Raw genomic sequence first — 18052 nt, 5'->3', positions numbered from 1 at the left:
TATATCATAAACTCCATTTATATCACAATATAAATCATAAATTCTATGAAATCCCATAATTTTCAAATGAACAAAGGTATCAACCACAATATATAAATCACAAAAATATAAGCATGTATATCATAAAATGTGAAGTCTATTTTTTTTTTCTCACCTCATTATATCAAATAAACAAATACATATATCATAGTATATATCAAAATTCCTATATAAGCATCAAAAGAAATAAGAGAAGATGCTAATATACCACGGTATAAATCGAAAAAAAATAAAAGAGGAAAAATGTTCCTTTTGGTTTGCATGCACAATAACTCTTCTCATCTTCATCTCTTCTTTTTCTTTGTTAAGCTATTGCCATTGCGGCCCATCCCAATCTATTCTTTGTGAAGCCTGACACTCTTATCCACCATCGTCATGCCTTCCATCGCAGCCACCTTGCTCGTCGTCGTCACCCTACCTATCGCCATTGACGGTCGAGTCCGTGCACTTTCACAAAACAATTTTACCCAAACAATTTTCCTATAATTGTACGTAAATTACATGTTACACAATTTATCCTACCGCACAATTAATATTGTACAATAGTACATGATTGACATTTCATTGATATCATAAAGACTAAAAGTATAAATTCGTTATACCATAATACATATTAGTTATATCATATTCTATAGAATTTCTCATAACGCTAATGGTTTTCAATGATCTATTAAATTTCAGTATATACAATAAACGTAAATATCAAGTATTCTTAAATACATATATAAGTTATTCAGTTGAAATTGCGAAAATATATATCGAGTATTTCGTTGTACATAAATATCATCTTACACAATTTTTCCTCTCACATGATATATTCTATATTTGAATTGTAAAGAAAATATGCTTAGAGTATATTTCATACAACCTCCTTGAAATTTTTCAAAGCCTAAATTTGAATGCCTAAATCCCAACAATAATTTGGAATACTTAGTGGTTTGAATAAGATATTCTACAATATATTGCATAAAAACATCCCCTTCTAGTATATAGAGAAAACCATTATTTACATCAAAGTATATATAATAGTATATATGATAGCAACCCCATTGGTAATATGGTCGATAGTAGAAAGTAATCCCTAAACTTTAAACCCTAAATTGAATGCCAAAATCCCAATAGGAATTCGAGATTATATGTAGTTGGACATCGAATAATGCCTACAATATATATCACAAAACAGAACGAAGAGATGAAAGTGAGATTGAAACACGATAATAAGAATAAAATAACAGTTATGAAAGTAAACCCTTCATATACATCAATAAATCCACCAAGAATCAAGCTCGATTACACAATTTCTCCCATCACATAATTCAAATGATATAATCTAAATTTGAATTATAAAGAAAATATACTAGAGTATACATCATAAAACTATCTATAAAATATGCTAGAGTATCCATTATGTTGGGGTTAATGCCCTAAATCTCGTAAGGTCCTATAATTTGTAATTGTATTGTACAAACATTTTATTTATTTAATGAAATATGAGATGTTTTATTTAACATTTAGTAACATTGAACCCACAAACCAATAAACTAACATACAAAGTTATCATCTGTAGCTTAAACATATATGTAAAGACATATAGGTGGATCATGTTTAAATGATAACTAAATGGTCTGTACTAGATGGGTAAGGTTGGATACCTTATCCTGGTGACACTACGAATACGTCCCTCTTTGTAGATATTACAATTGTTGTAATGTGGAGACATGTGAGTGGGAGTATTCTATACAAAAGAGTTTGTATAAGTTTGGACCACGAAATAATTAGTCTCATTATATAACATCGTTCATAATAGAGACTTACATTTCACAAAGATGACCATAGGTAACATGACCTGAATCCTGAGTGAGTTGTGAACTCCTATATATGAAGGCAGTCTTTTGATTTGTATGGGTGAGAGTGGCCAGATCGCCGACTCAATAAACCTACCATTTTGGAGTTTTGTCTAATGGAGGAGCTGTGAACACAACTACACAAGAAGGAATTCACTCATTCCCCAACGACGGGGTAAGTTGATAAATTGCTCCCTTAAGGGTTGATTTTGAGGTTTGAGTAATGTAATGTCACACCCTTTCCTGACTCAAGTGGGGTTTAGGTATAGTTGGACTATGACTTATTGTTTACAACAGGGATCAATGGTATTTAAGGAGTTAGATGTAACTACAGGGGCAAAACGATAATTTTTGGCCTAGCTATACTTACGAGTAATTTGTGAAGGGTCATCGCATTATTGACTGGTTATATCCATTAGACACAAAAATATATCTGTAGTGCGAAAAGTGCAGCTGTCAGTCTTTAGTAAAGTACCCGACGGTTAATGGATATTGGATAATTTAATTAAAGAGTTCAATTGATTATTTGAGTACCATTAGAACTTCAAACTACAAGTCCATAAAGTCCTCTCGGTAGCTCAACCGGGGTTATTGAAAATCAAATTAATTTTAGATTAATTTGAATTGTTCAAATTAATTGAAGAAATTAATTATATGTGATATAATTAGTGTAATGTTTTTGATACATTATAACATAAAGTTTATTGAGAGGAAATAAATATTTGAATATGATTCAAATATAAATTTTATGGATTAGATTCATATAATTAATTTTAATATAAATTTGATTTATATTAAATACCACAAATTATTGAGAGAATAACAAACTATATATTATATTATATTTGATATAATATAAATTATAGGTTATGTATTATATTTGATATAACATATAGTTATATAATATATAATAAATTAGTTATTATATCATTAACATTTAAATTAAAATTGTTTTAACTTAAATTTAAATTAAAGGGAGGGAGTTGTTAAAATAACTTCACTCCCCTATTTTCTCTTGATGGATAGTGGAGTGTGGGTGATTTGACAAAGGAATTGTCTTCTTCCAAAACTCACCGAGGGTTTGAGAGAGATGGATGGTTGATTTGCTCTTCCCAAAAAGAAATCTTTCTGCCTAACAGTCTTCTCTCTAATTTGTTTTCTTCCTTTTCCAAAAAATTGACATAGAGCTCACAACTCTTGTGGTTTTTCAACTATGAGAAGAATACCTTGGTAATCTTGTGGTGGTGTCTGACGGATTGGATTTATTGATTGTTGTATTTCAGGTTTCATGATCCAAAGGAGTTTGGAATGTTTGTGTTTTTAGAGAAGAAATTCGTAAAGGTTGATTTCTTCAAAGGTTAGTAATCTGAAACCTATTTTCATCTCCGTTATTTTTTTACGCATGTTGTAAATTACTGAAATTGCATAATTTTGTATTATGTGAAAATAAGAATTGGGATCGATCCCCATGTTATCGCTCATGGCCTTGTTCCTTCACATTTGGTGAATATCATATATGTTCCCCTTCATATATATCAGAATATATTAAAAACCCATAATTTATTATAGTAAACCAGTATATATAAAAAAACCATAATTTATATATGAAAGCAAAACCATTGCCTAAATCCCAACAACAATCCAATATTTGATTTACTGAGGAATCCAAGAATCCCAACAATACATTTAATTGGTGATATGTTCCAAACAATAACACATATGAAATATGTCGAAATCACTAGGAAAATTGAAAACATACTAGAAGTCATCATTAGAATCGCTAAGGTTGATCACTGTTAGAATAGATTTCAATGTTGTAATTGAAGGGAAGTCACCGTCGGAATCAAAAGGAAATTGTTCGAATCATTCTTGCTTGGTCTTCTTGTCGTCAGAATCAAAAGGTTGTTGAGATCGGAGGGCTTCGTCTTCTTATTGTCGGAACTTCGTTTTCTTGCCGCCATATTCGGGATCGAGAGGGATGTGTTCTTTCTCTCAGACGATTTCCTCCAAGGGCCGACTTTGTTTGAAAATCTTTTTCATTAATTAAGAATGACTAGAGATGTACGGGACGGCACGGGGACGGGAAAGCCCTCCCTGTCCCCGTCCTCGCCCCCTATTCCATTCCCCGTCCCCACGAATTTTGCCACGGGGATTTTGTGTGGATTAAGTTCTCCGCGGAAAAATTTCTCCTCCATCATCTTTTTCTAACAATTTTTTTTTTATTTCAATTAAATATATACTTTTAACAATTCCTTAAACATGTCCAATACAACTTTCATTTAAATAAAATATTGTCAATTTTGGTAATAAAAAAAATACACATTCAATTTAAAAAGGATATAATTAAAATGCTAAATACTCATAAATTAAAATTCAAAATTAGAATATCCTATCTTAAATATTACGATATCTAAGGAATTAAAGTAATAAAGTCTTAAACTTAAATAATTAAAACCTCCATAATTATCCTAACCAAGTCTACAATATTAATATTAATATAAATATATATTATAAATTTATAATTTATATACAAAAGTCGGGAGGGGGCAGATTCGGGGTCGGGGTCAGGAATATATTCCCATCCCCGGCCCCAAATTGCAAATGAAAAAAAATAATTCCACACTCCTTCCCCTATTATCCGACCCCATTGGTTTTGTTGGACATCTCTAAGAATGACCCTTGAGTTTCCTTAAAAATCTTTTTTAAAATCTGTAAAATAATTATTTTTTCTTAAAAAAACTTGTGTGACTGTTGAGTTTCCAATTTTAAAAAATGTTATAATTAATTGTTGGTCGTGGACTAAATAGTAATTTTATCCTAATATTTTTTGTAATTTTTAAGGAAAGTTAGACATTGTTGTAAATAAGGAACAACTTAAACATTAATGAAATATAGATCCTTTATTAGGATTACCCTATTTACAAATAAAGAGAAATTACATAGGTTGGCTAAAACCAGATACCCAATTAGAAAAATGGTCGTTTTTTGAATAGTATGATTTATGGCTAAACTGTAATGTGTAGGCCTCAATGCACTTAATTTTCCAATTCCGCCCCACGAATCTAACATTTACATCAAATATGGTTGAGTATATTTTCCCACCAATCCATGACAATTTTTAAATTTGAGAGATTTTTGTTGGGGTTTGGTTTCCAAGTACCAAAAAAAATAAAATGTAGCAACTGAATTGTTTGTTATTTTAGTATAAATATTCTTGACTATTATGGAAGTAGTAACCTTAGGTCAGCAGTAATTAACATGCACCGTCTCTTTTGAAGTTGAGATTCAATCCTTCATTTTTATAATTATTTAATTAATAAAACACATTAAAGATTAAATAAATAAATAATATGTCGTCTTGATAGAATGATAGTTTATTTAATGTTGATTAAATTGCACTAATCACTTAATTGCATGTGTTTAATTTTATATTGTATTGAAATTAACTTTTGGTTTGTAACTTATACCACTTTTATTTTGTTATGTTTTGTAATCGATTAATGTTAGATGATATGATATTAAATTTATCTTTATCCATCAGTTTAAATTATTAGATCAATCGATAATTTAAGATTTTATCAAAGCTAGTTGTTTTGGAGCTAACTTTTTGGGTCAATCCACATTTAAGATTTTATGCATAATACAATACAAATCAAAATCTTTTTTATTCCACATTCAAGATCAATCATATTCTTTCCTATTCTATATGAAAGCTTACTAAAGTAAGGAAAAACACTATGCTTTGGGCCAAAGGGCAATCCAACTAGGGTTGGCAAAAATTCCTGTAGAATCGGATCTCCGTTCTGATCGAGGCAGAAAATTCTCAGTTTGATCGGGGATGGGGTCAGATCAGGGATTATAACCGGGTCCTTGGTCAGGGACAGGGTGAGGGAGTTCCAGACCCCGACCCCAACCCCGATTAGCTTTTTTTATTCGTTATATATATATATATATATATATATATTACAAATAAATATATAAAATATATAATTATATATATACCATATAAATATATATTAATTTTACAAATATCTATATAATTATATATATATTACCAAAAAAAAATTGGGATGGGGAAATATCCCGCGGAGACGGGGATGGAAAATCTCCGCCCCATTCCAACCTTATTGCCCACCTTTGATCCAACAATAGACTAGACAGAAAATGTCCTCATCATTATGAATTTGTGACTCTAAAAAGAAAAATAGAAACACGAAATATGGCTTAAAAATATCGATTTTTAACATCAAATTTTTAGTACATGAGATGAGAGTATTTTTTTTTTCCCTTTTCGTTTATAAACAGTATATATGGATAAATATACGTACTGTCATTTCCCCATGGAAAGTTGATTCTAAGAAGATCTTATGATAAACTTTTAATTAAATTTGAAAATTAATAAATATTAAATATAAATATAAATATATATATATAATTACAACATTCACTATCATTCCCTGGATTCAATAATTAACTATTCTTAATTGGATAAAATCTCTATCTTTAGGAATCGCAACTTATTTTTTAAGATTAAACATATCTGTATAAAGTATAGACCATAATATAATGGTTAAGCCTCCATTTGTTAACCATTTAATTTTGGTTTTTGTTTTTGAAAATTAAATCTATTTCATCCACATTTTTTATAATGATTTGCATCTTTAATGGTTGAATTATTAACTAAATTTTAAAAACAAAAATAACTTTTTGAAAACTATTTTTTAGTTTTCAAAATTTAGGTTGGTTTTTTAAAATCATTGGTAAAAAGTAAACACAAAAAGAAATTTGGAGGTGAAAATAGTGTCCATAGGCTTAAATTTAAAAAAGAAAAACAAAAAACAAAATTGTTATCAAATAGAGCCTAAATGAATGTATTTTGTTTTTCAGTAATTAGTTCATATATTCCAAATAGACAAAAGTGACATTTCTCTCAAAGAGAAAAATACTTTTTTGGTCCCTTAGGTTTGGATTCAAAATGTTACACATTTAATCCTTAAGTTGTCATTTTGGTTAATTTAATCAAGTTTCAAAATGCTACAATTAATATTTGAATTTTGCTTCAATTTGGTCCATATTTTTCAATATTTGTATTTTTAAACTCTATTTTTCACTAAATACTCATTTTTCGTATTTAGAGTTAATTTATGTTAATAAATTAAAAATCGTTAAAAGAATTATAATTAATTAAGTTTCACTATTGTTTATCACTTTTAAATTTAAAATTTCACTTCATAATTATTTTTAATTAATTAATAGAAATTGATGAAAACAAATATTAATGAAAAATTGAAGTTAAACAAAAAATCTTGAAATTCAATGATCAAATTGAAATAAAAAATTTAAATATCGAAGATAAAATTATAACATTTATAAATTTAATGATTAAATTGAAACAAAAAAATGAAAAAAATTTAAAGCCAAACCTAGGTAAAAAAAAAAAAAAAAGAAGGTATTATTCTTATCTCAAATTTAAACGAAAGCCATTTTGGATAGGGAATAAAAATTTCAAGAAAGTCGCGATTGATAATTTGTTAATAAATTTCGAAACGAATATATATTTATAGTAAAATTTACAAGTTGAAAAAATAAAATTACAATTTACAATTAAAAAAAATAAAAAAAATGCAAGGCTATGGCGAATCAGAAGGGACTGAAGCAGTGTCCAAATTAGCGACTATCTGTTTGCTGGGTCTCCCCCAGTTCATGGTTGTTCTCATAATCATGGCTTCCAAATTTTCAGTTTCCACATTCCCATTTTCCCCATCTTCCTCTTCTGCTTGCTCAAGACCTGCACCTTCCACTTCACCTTCCTCTTCCATCTTATACCCCAGAACCCCCAAATTTCGTCTCTCCTTGTGTAATTTCCCACTGGGTCTCGGCCTTTTCTCTCCATGGAATGGTTTAAAGCATTTGGGTATCTCTAACGGAGGAAAGTTTCCCGGTATGGATATTCGTTTTGATGATCAAAGGTTCAAATACTTTATCATATTTGTTTGAATTATGTGTTTATTGATCTTTTTCCTTTTTTCATTTGCTCTAAAATGGTGTTGTCGCAGAGAGAAGGAAAAGAATTCCTAAGGGGAAAGCAGTTTTTGCATCTTTGTTTGGGGTTGGAGCTCCCGAGGCACTGGTTATTGGGGTAGTGGCTCTGTTAGTCTTTGGTCCCAAGGGTCTTGCTGAGGTTAGTTATATAAATCATGTAGATGACTGAAATTTTGGAGATATTTGGCTGCTTCAGATGTGTTTCTTTTGTTTAAACGTTTTAACTCGGTGCTGAATCTGAACATTGGTTGAAGTATTCTGCCAACGTTTTACTGGATGAATAATCGTCAAGAACCTTGTCTATTTTCTTGTTGGATGTTTTCTTGACGGCGGCAAAAGGTGCGCCGTTGTCAGAATGATAGAATTATGTTCAGAAATTAGATGTCATCTCGTTTAAGGTATTCTGTTAGGTTTTGGAATTGGTGGCTGTTGATCAAAGTTTGAAATAGCAACATGAAACTTCACTTACCTTAATACTCTAGTCTTTATTGTCTTGAGCCACTGTGGAGGAATAAGTAGTGTTGATGCCAAAATTAACATTTTCTTTCTTGGTCGAAGTCAACTCTTCTGTTCAGGTCCACTCCGGCCTTGGGTACCGATGCTAGCCCTGATTCTATTATTTTCTTAGTTTTGTTTTCTCCGTTCTTGTGACGATTATACCTTTTAGTCTAAAATCACCCATAACAAGTATGTTGTATTCTTGTTGATGACAAGAAGGGTAGTTTCCTAATTTTTTTAATAGGCTTTCAATCATTGGTGTGTATATGTTAAAGTGTTTTAGGGGAAATCCCATGTATTGGATGCACTCTTATCACTTGGTTTGTTGGTAACTTAAGGAGGCTTAACGCGTAATCAACATGGGTTAGCCTAGTGACACAAGAGCTATCGTAAATAGTAAATGGCTTAGAGGTAATGAGTTCTCATCTGCCTTTTAGATACAGAGGTCGTTTTTTGTGGTTTGTCTGGGTGTGTGCTTTTTTGTGGGATCTTCGCGGGAGAGAAAATCAAGGGAGTGTTTAGAGGTGTGGAAAGGGTCCCTAATGAGATTTGGTCCTTAGTGAGATTTCATGCTTCTCTTTTGGATTCAGTTTCAAATATTTTTTGTAATTACTCTCTAGGCAAACTTCTACTCAGCTAGACCCCCTTTCTTTAGTGGGGTTTCATAGGGATTTTTTTAAAATGCCCCTGTATTCTTTCATTTTTTCCTCAATGAAGTCATAGTGATCACTTATACCTAAGATTTAATATCCTATGAGTTATCTTGACAACCAAATGCAGCAAAGTTAAACAATTGTCTTGTGAGAATAATTGAGGTGTATCTCTTGTCTGAACACTCGTAGATATTTAAAAAAGAAAGAAAGAAAGAAAGAAAGAGTAACTTAAGGGGGCATGTACCTAAGTATATAGAAACTCCTTGGGAAGAAAAGACTTGAGCTCATGTTTTAGTAACTTCAAAATCAGGGAGTGATAAGGAACTCTTCTCTGAAAGGATTCTATCAGTTATTACTTATATCACGATGTCATATTTGAAGTGCTGAGAAATGAGATAACTGTCTTTGTCTTTTATGTGGTAAAAGTTTTATAAAGAATTTTGTGCGACGCTGATATATAAAAAGGTCAGAGTAACTTTAAATTTTGAGACTGAAACCATTTGAAATGTGGAGATTAATATTTTAACGATATTAAAAAATTTGTTGTTATAAATATAAATGTGCAGTCTTAAAAGAATGCATGTTAGTGAGGATTAAGGGTACCCTTGGGCCCTTAACCCCGTCTCATTGTAAAAAGATTATAATCCAGTTATATATCCATGGTATTGGGTCCATCCTACTACTAGCCCTGTGCACCCAATGTAACCTTCAGGAGATTGAGCTTTCCACTTGGATGCTGGAACTCAAGAACTTAAGAAACTTCCCCAAAACATCCCATAGCTTCAGCAGGGCTGCTCCTTGGCGGCTAAGGTAATGATTTGAGAATGCAATTATATAAGACAATACTTTTGGAACTTCCCCTGATTCCTCTATCTCCAAGTCTAAGATGAAGCTGCACAGATTATGGGTGAAAGGCTGATGGAAAATCCTTTTTCTTTGGTGTTTCATACTTCTTGATTTTAATATTCTGAGCTTTGACCTCTGTGGCAATCAAATATGTTTATGGCAGGTTCATGTTACAAAAAAACCTCGCTGTCGGTTTCCTAGGTCGCCTACAATATTCTTAACTTTGGATGGAGAATGCTTGCGGTTTCATAGTTTAGGTTTGTTAGACTGGAATGATTTTGATTTGCTCTTCTGACTGTTAAGATCAAAGGAATGTTGTTGCTCATCTGGAAGTCGGCAGCATTATGTACTTGAAGATCTATGGACTATGGATGGTGAATGATCAAATTTAACGAATCTTATTTGCTGGCTTTGTAGTCCAAACAGGTTGTCTGTCACTTTCTTTTCTCATTTTCAACCCATTAGGATCTCTTTTTGTAAACTTCCAAGGTATTGGCTGGGGAAGACGACAAGTCCTGGAAATCTTGCCATTTAATCCAAACATGTATTGCGTTCTGCCTGAGTGGAAATTCTAAAAATCTTCTTTTTAATCAAAACATGTATAGCGTTAGGCCTCCAGGAACTTGAAGCTTTAGGAAGAAAAAATCTTGTTCAAGTAAGGTTATCCATTGAACTTGGAACTGGATTCCAAAATAGATCAACCTCAAGTTTTGTTTTGAAAATTTAACTATCCTAACCATCAAACAAAAGGGAATTTGTTTTTTATTGAGAGCATCTAGGACTTCGCATCATTAAAAAAAAAAATAAAAAATCTTGAAATGATAGTGATTACCAAGTCTAACAAAAGACCGGAAACCATTTGGACAGGTTTTTGTTAAATTTTTTAGAAGATTTAACGTAAAAGATATTAGCAAGTATTTTCATTGGACTTGAATTTAGTTGACTTAACTTATTTATATGCAGGTTGCTCGAAATTTGGGGAAGACCTTACGTGCATTTCAACCCACTATAAGAGAACTTCAGGTAGTTATACTTCAGTTTTTGAGATTTTCCAGTATAACTTCTTAGAAACCTTCTTATTGTAATTTTTTGTTCTTGATTTATGTCTATAGGACGTTTCTAGAGAATTCAAGACCTCGCTTGAGCGAGAAATTGGTCTCGATGAAATCTCGAGTTCAGTCAACAGCTCATACAACTCAAGCAAATTGAATACCTACTCAGACCCACCACCTGTTCCTAAAGCCGAAGAGTCTGTTGCAGTAGCTGAACCAAGTGAGTGATTAATTTGTTTATCATCCATATTCTTATCTGTTACCGGTACTTGTATTATAGAAAATATTTTAAAGCTACATAGAAAAGTAGAATGACAAATGGGGAAAAATATTCGTAAGCAGCCTTATCTTTTGAAAACAGAAAACAAAAACAACGTTATTGTCAAACCAAGCCAGATCGAGAGCGTGAAATAGAATTGGTTACCTGTTGGGCATCGTGTCTACAAATGTTATGAACGAGACAATCAGTTGGGTTATAGAATCATCATTCTGTCAGCCTGAATTATGATACGATTATGAAAGAGATTGTTTTCTTATGTATTTAAACAGCAGATGATTCTTCATCGGCAAGCAAAGCTTATACCTCTGAAGAGTACCTAAAGGTTACAGAAGAGCAGCTGAACGCTCAAGATCAGCTCCAAACCAATTTTGCAGCAGAAAGCCAGAGTGGATCCCAAGTACAGCCTGAAGGTTGCTAAAATCAAATCTCTAAGGTTCCATTTGATAACCATTTGGTTTTTGGTCTTAATCATAATTTTCATTTTTCCTAACTAAACATTTGAATTCATAGTCAAATTCTAAAAACAAACATAAAAACCAATAGGTAAAAGTAGTTTTTATAAACTTAATTTTTAAAAAATAAAAAACCAAATGGTTCTAGCGTGATCTTCATTTTCTCTCCCGCCCATCACTTTGACATATATGAACTTGTAACAGGAACCATCGAAGAACCTACCACGGCAGCTCCTGAACTCCAAAATCTTGGAACTGGTAAGGCTGAGGAATCACCTGCCTCAGTTCCCCGACCCCCTGGTACTGAGTCATAAAGTTATTAGAGATTTTGGATGAAGGGGCATTTGTTGTTTCATCAATTGATTGGATGGTGATACAACATGTTCTTTAGGTGGCCAATTTAGAAAATATGTGTTTAGTGTTTGAACCTCATGTGAGAGAAGTGATTTTATTGGAACTTAACTAGTTTCTAGGCATTGGGTAAGATGATTTTTGTTGGATTACTAATTAGAATTCCTTCCTCTTTTCATATAGTTTCTTCCATGGATTTTAATTCCTTTATATCCAAGGTGGTTATCAATCTAAACATAATTCGATGATTGAAACATTTTACCTTGTCTAATAGATCATGAGTTGGACTTCTACTTGTATTCGCCCTCTTCAAAAGGAGGGGGGAATTTTTTATTAGAATTATAATACAATTTCTTTATACTATTTTGAGAAAGCACTCAAAATACTGTATATTGAATCTTTAGAGGATGAGCCTAATGAATTAACTAAGATGGTGATTACATTCAAATTCCTACATTCCTATTACACTCAATCCTCAATCTCTCTACCCCAGAAAAAAAATACAAAAACTTAAACAACAAAATCTTCATCGTTCGATGCAATTTTGTATACAGGCATACATAACTCATCAATTAAGAATTCTTGCAAATAGGAAGGTCTATATTTGGGATTTGAAGTGAAATTAGTTATCTTACATGACAGTTAACTAGTGTTTTTAAAAATTAAAAATAAACTAAGAAAATGAAGAAAATGAAGAAGAAGCTATATGAAAATAACTTTTAAAACAAAACTAATTCAACAACTCTTTAAAATAAATTTCCAAAGTTTTAAATTTGCAAATAGGAAGGTCTATGTTTGTCCTTTTTGGTTTTTCAGTTTTTATTCATAGTTACTTTTAATCTTTTTTTTTTAATAAAAAAAAGTAATATAACAAAAAAAAAAAAAACTTAAATTATAAAAATTAAAAATCACTTTTAGTCCCTACAGTTTCATATAAGAAACAATTTAGTCTTTGAACTTTGGATTGTAACGATTTAGTCCTCGTACTATCAATTTTGTAACAATTAAGTCCCTAAACTTTACTATATAAGAATCTAATTCTTGAACTTTAAAACTTGTATTTTGAAAGTAAAAATCTAGCCCTTAAACTTTGAACTTTAAAGTTTAATCCCTAAATTTTACTATGTAAGAACTTAATCCTTGAATTTTGAAAGTATAAAGATTAAATATCGTTATAAACTATAATCCAAGGACTAAATTAGTACTTTTATGAAAGTTCAAGCAACAAAAGTGTTTTTAACCAATTATAAATTTGGTTCTTATGATTTGAAGAATGTCAGATTTTGGTCTCTATAATATAATAAAAACCTTCACAAATTGTTCTTACATTAGGACTATTTATGAGAACTTTTATCAAATTATAGGAACTATTTATGAGAACTTTTATCAAATTATAGGAACTATTTATGAGAACTTTTATCAAATTATAGGAACTATTTATGAGAACTTTTATCAAAGGATAGATACTAAAGTTTAAATTATAGGGACTATTGATGAAGTTTTAAAATCATAAGGACTAAATTATACAATTTTTCTAAATTATAGAGATTAAATTTATAATTAAAAAAAAGGAAAAAGAAAAAAGATAATTAGTTTCATTTCATCCCGGCGATATATCTATCCACCACTTGCTTCGGCTTGGCTGTCTTGTAACTTATAAAGTTCCAATTTCATTCTTAAAATAAAAATGGAATGCCTTTCCCCAATTTAAAAAAGTGACATAAATATTATAATAACAATATATATATATATATAAAAAAAAAGCAATTTCCCCGAGAAATTCAAAATCCCATCATCATCATCATTTCCAACTCCCTCCTCTTCCACTTTATTCAACCACTGCGAAACCCTAAATCTCTGTAACAAACTCCTTATCCTTCTCCAGCCTCGCCATTGCTTCTTCCTCCAAGCTTATCTCCACATCAATGCTCCTCCCTCCGCTCTTCCCTTGATACAGATACATCATCCCATCGAATCTGTTATTACATCCACTCCTCACGCTCTCCGGTTTTCCCCATCCGAAATCCACCTCGTACACTTTAAATCTCGGCGAACTCCCCACTGCCACGCAGTTCATTCCGGCGTCCTTGAACTCGAAGATCTTCGGCGCGCTCTCCCATTCTTTGTTCCTTTGATCGATCGCCGCTGCGTCGTGTGAAACGATTGCCTTTTGGATCACTCCAGCGCCGAATTCCGGCGGATTCATCAGTAGTAGTCCTGCGGCGGTGCCGGTGAATATAGCTTGGATTAGGTTTCCGAAGTAGCTCTCTGGCATTGGCGGATCGACGCGTTTGCGGCAGTCTGCGAAGACGGTGAAGACGGTGATGTCCTCTGGTTTTAGGTTTCGAGCTTGGGTGACGTGGCGCCATATGTGGACGGACAGTGATTGGAAAGTGGAGAATGGATTTGAGCCGTTCGATGGTGGATTTGCTGAGTTCACTTTTGATTTGATCTTTTCAATGGCCGCTTCTGTAAATTTGAAGACCTTCTCCTTTAGCGGTTTCGCCGCCGCTGCATTGCCATTAGCGGCGGCGGGTTCCGGTGGAAGGGATATGTCGAGTTTCACTCGTGTGTTACGCGCTTTGGTACGCTCGAGAAATGGAGGGACGGATATGTCCTGGGCCCCGCGGCAGATCTCAGCCCATGAACTCATAAAATGCCACGTGGCGGTTCCATCAAGTACGGCGTGATTGAACGCGCACCCCATCGCGACTCCGTCTTTAAGCTTGGTTATCTAGACGGAAAAAAGAAACAGCATATGGTGTTAGTGGGCCGTCTAAGGCTGATCCATGGGTCAATTACAACTATTTTGTTATGAGCTTGGACCGTTGAACGAGTGGGCCCAGGCCCACTTTCGTGATGATACTATATTGCCTCAGGGATCAGCAACTCTTGGAAGCCAGAATAACAAAGGTATTCAAAATTCAGTTTATTAATAAAAGAAAAGATAAAACACATGTCAATTTATATGGTATCTTAAAAAGAGCTTAGTAAAAATAAAAGGAAAAAAAAAAAAGAATTTATTATCTGCATGGAAGTGATTTTCTTTCCTTCTTTTTTTTTTTTGGTAAAATATGTTTTTTTAGTTCAATTTTAGTCTTTTACTTTCATTTATCCCATTTTAGTCCCTATACTTAAATATAGTGTTAGTTGCTAATTTATTGTTGATTTTTGAAAAAAAAAAACTTTCTGTTATATTTTAACATTTTTATTATAACTTTTGAAAACATATTCACATATTGTATTTATCAGTATGAAAATTATTATTATTATTTAATCAATTTCAGTAAGAATTAACTTTGAAAACTAAATTTAAGATTTATTGAAGTACAACAATTACGAGTGATAGTGTCAATATGGTTTTTTCCGTTTTAAGGCCAATTAAAAACCAAACTAAACCCATTAGTTATAAGAAGAGATACAAACTTATGTCCAATAAAGAACAAAATCAATGGTTTGGTTTAGTTTATTATTAGTTTAGTTCTCAATTTTTTGCATTTTCATTTTTGTCTTCCATTTTTTTTTTATTTCCACCTTTCTTTTGAATGTGTCATTTTCACCACTTTCAAATTAAAATTGGGTTTATTTTTTTTTCTTCTATAAACTGAAATTGGACATTTTGTTTTCTTGGTACGTTTCTAAATAACAAACATATATGGTTCATAATAATTGATCTTTTTTCTAAACAACAAATTTACATGCTTCTTAATAATTAAAATATTAAAAGATACCAAAATGATAAACATATATGCTCCATTATATATATTATATACCTTCAGTTTGGTTTTGATTGATTTTTCTAATAAAAAATCGATCCAAATCATTTTTTATTTTTCAAATACAAATCAATATGTCTAATTTTATACTAAAAATCCAAACCAAACCAGTAAATCGGTTTGATTTTTCAGATTTTCAATTTTTTTTTTTGCACTCCAAATATCAACCAAAATAGTATTTAATTTCTATTTTACCTGAACAGCCAGCAATGGCCTCTGTAGTCCTTCCAAGTTCAGGATCCCATTGTAAGGAATCAACTCCTTAAGGGTGGCTGTACCTTCCTCTGCCACCAAATCAGCTATGGCAACATCATGGGCGACAGCTTCGGCCACCTCGACGCCTTCCATATCATCGTCATACTGAACTGTAAAAATGCCATCCTCATCCTTGCCCAACCTCCCAGCAAGTTGATGAAACGGCTCGAGAACCGTCTCGAGACCATCCTTCAGCTTCTCTACGGTCTCAGGGAACTTCACCTCGCCGCCATTGTCACCATAGAGGAGGAGCTTTTGGTTGTAGTAGAAGGCAAGATAGGGGAGGTCAAATGTGACCAATTGACAGTGTTTTTTACCAAGTTTCTTGTTGGGTTTGACATGGCTTTTGCCTATGATTTTCACCTTCAAACCTGCCTCCTCTTTCTTCACAGCTTCATTGAGATCACCTGCCATGGAAATTATGTTGAACAAAAACAAAAATGCAGCAAAATGAGTTAGAGATTACTTGAGGGTGTGAAGAGAAGACCAAAGATCTAAAGAGTTTATAAAGAAAACAAAGTAAGTAATATGGTTGGCAGTGCATTTATGGGATTCATAGGGGCAGTTGTGACATATTAATGTGTGCCTTGAAAGTTGAGAACCCCACTGGCTTTAGCTAGATGGAAGTTGAGAAATTACATGGCCTCTCTCTTGGTGGCAGAAAAAAACTTAATAATTAGCCATTGGGATCCATTTTTTCATTTAGATAGAAGCTTGAATTTGACAAATAATTTGATTCTCATCTTGTTTGATAACCATCTTATTCTCAATTTTTAGTTTTTGAAATTAAGCTTACTACTTCTTTATTTTTACCTATAATTTTCTTATTTTACTGCAAAGCTAAATTTAGAAAACTAAAAAAAATGTAGACCCGTTTGATTAACATTTAGTTTTTAGAAATTTAAATTTATAAACTCTATTTTCACTTTTAAATTTTTATGTTATGTTGTCTATTTTTTACTTATTTTTTTAAAAAAATAAATCAAAATTTGAAAACTAACAACTACGTTGTTTTTGCTTTTAGATTTTTACTAAGAATTTAAATGTTATTTAATACAAACGAAAATCATGATAAGAAAATTAGGAAAAAAGCAAACATAAATTTCAAAAATTAAAAATGAAATAATAATCAAATGAGACTTTAGCTTTTGAAAATTTTCTTAGAATTTAAATATGTTTGTTAGAAAACTGAAAAAATTACCAAAAAATTATGTGAAAGCAAGTAAAATTTTCAAAAAGATAAAATTAAAAACAAAATGGTTAGAGTAGAGGCTAAATTTTAATAATTGACTTGTGTTAAAGCCACACCTCTGCATTTGAAGGGCAAAGATGGAAAAGGGAGGTCTAAAATTGCAAATACTTGTGAAAAAATTTAACCAAACAAGTGGTTGGAGGGTGTATGCCTGGTTTTAGTTGAGATGAATTTATTTTGGTTTTAGCAAAAGGCAATGCCTTCTTTAATAAGCCACAAGCTCTTCCTAATTTGGCATACATATAAAATGGAAGCCACCCATTTATTTGAATTTCTTAGGTTTAATATAGGGTTATTTTTATAATTTGTATATTTAATCTATTTTCCTTTGAATTTAATTTCTCAATTTAGCTATGTGCTAGTTTATTTAATTAAGAGTATCAAAGGAAGCCATTGAGACTTCTGTCAAATGATTTTGTTTGTTTGTATTCAAATATATATTTATATATTTTAAAAAATCAAATAGTTGGACTAGTCCCTTTCTTTAATTTAAGATTTAAGAATATAATTATATAAATATAAGATATGGTCCCAAATGTTGAGTGGCATATATATATATATATATGCATATAGTACCAATATTTCTTTAATATTTTATTTTAGGTCTTATGGAGCTGACCTTGTATTATTGGGATAGCAGTTAGAATAATTTTTCATCCTTTATTAATATAATAATTACATAATGGAGGATTAAACCTTCAACTTTTAGAAA

General features: G+C 31.6%; 2 protein-coding genes across 4 annotated transcripts; one reads left to right on the top strand and one right to left on the bottom strand.

Moving 5' to 3' along the window:
• The first annotated feature begins 7487 nt into the window (after positions 1–7487).
• Positions 7488–12415, top strand: LOC120081140 (sec-independent protein translocase protein TATB, chloroplastic). Of its 3 annotated transcripts, none has more exons than XM_039035834.1 (6): positions 7488–7824; positions 7940–8064; positions 10886–10945; positions 11035–11194; positions 11524–11687; positions 11911–12415. In XM_039035834.1, the coding sequence occupies exons 1-5, from the start codon at positions 7506–7508 to the stop codon at positions 11670–11672; spliced, it is 813 nt and encodes a 270-aa protein (XP_038891762.1). In that variant the 5' UTR covers positions 7488–7505; the 3' UTR covers positions 11673–11687; positions 11911–12415. The 3 variants fall into 3 exon arrangements, with proteins under 3 accessions (XP_038891762.1, XP_038891753.1, XP_038891745.1); XM_039035825.1 differs by having other exon boundaries at positions 11527–11664; positions 11911–12346; XM_039035817.1 differs by having other exon boundaries at positions 11524–11664; positions 11911–12346.
• A 1171-nt stretch (positions 12416–13586) lies between these two features.
• LOC120081130 (BAHD acyltransferase DCR) lies at positions 13587–16582 on the bottom strand. The gene is made up of 2 exons (XM_039035807.1): positions 16029–16582; positions 13587–14791 (listed from the first exon to the last, which is right to left on the bottom strand). Exons 1-2 carry the CDS (start codon positions 16500–16502, stop codon positions 13907–13909), a joined length of 1359 nt encoding a protein of 452 aa, XP_038891735.1. The 5' UTR covers positions 16503–16582; the 3' UTR covers positions 13587–13906.
• Between the last annotated feature and the right edge of the window lie 1470 nt (positions 16583–18052).

The sequence above is a fragment of the Benincasa hispida genome, chromosome 1 (genome assembly GCF_009727055.1).
Source record: "Benincasa hispida cultivar B227 chromosome 1, ASM972705v1, whole genome shotgun sequence".
NCBI lineage: Eukaryota > Viridiplantae > Streptophyta > Magnoliopsida > Cucurbitales > Cucurbitaceae > Benincasa > Benincasa hispida.
The sequence above is the reverse complement of the archived record's forward strand: the minus strand, read 5'-3'. Positions and strand labels throughout refer to the sequence as shown.

Bases quoted from the DNA above. Each gene is read 5' to 3' on its own strand.
- LOC120081140 (XM_039035817.1), top strand. From the start codon at position 7,506: ATGCAAGGCTATGGCGAATCAGAAGGGACTGAAGCAGTGTCCAAATTA. The intron at 10,946-11,034 runs GTAGTTATACTT...TTATGTCTATAG, and splicing joins CCACTATAAGAGAACTTCAG to GACGTTTCTAGAGAATTCAA. The intron at 11,665-11,910 runs GTTGCTAAAATC...AACTTGTAACAG, and splicing joins ATCCCAAGTACAGCCTGAAG to GAACCATCGAAGAACCTACC.
- LOC120081130 (XM_039035807.1), bottom strand. From the start codon at position 16,502: ATGGCAGGTGATCTCAATGAAGCTGTGAAGAAAGAGGAGGCAGGTTTG. The intron at 14,792-16,028 runs GTAAAATAGAAA...TTTTCCGTCTAG, and splicing joins GGCCATTGCTGGCTGTTCAG to ATAACCAAGCTTAAAGACGG.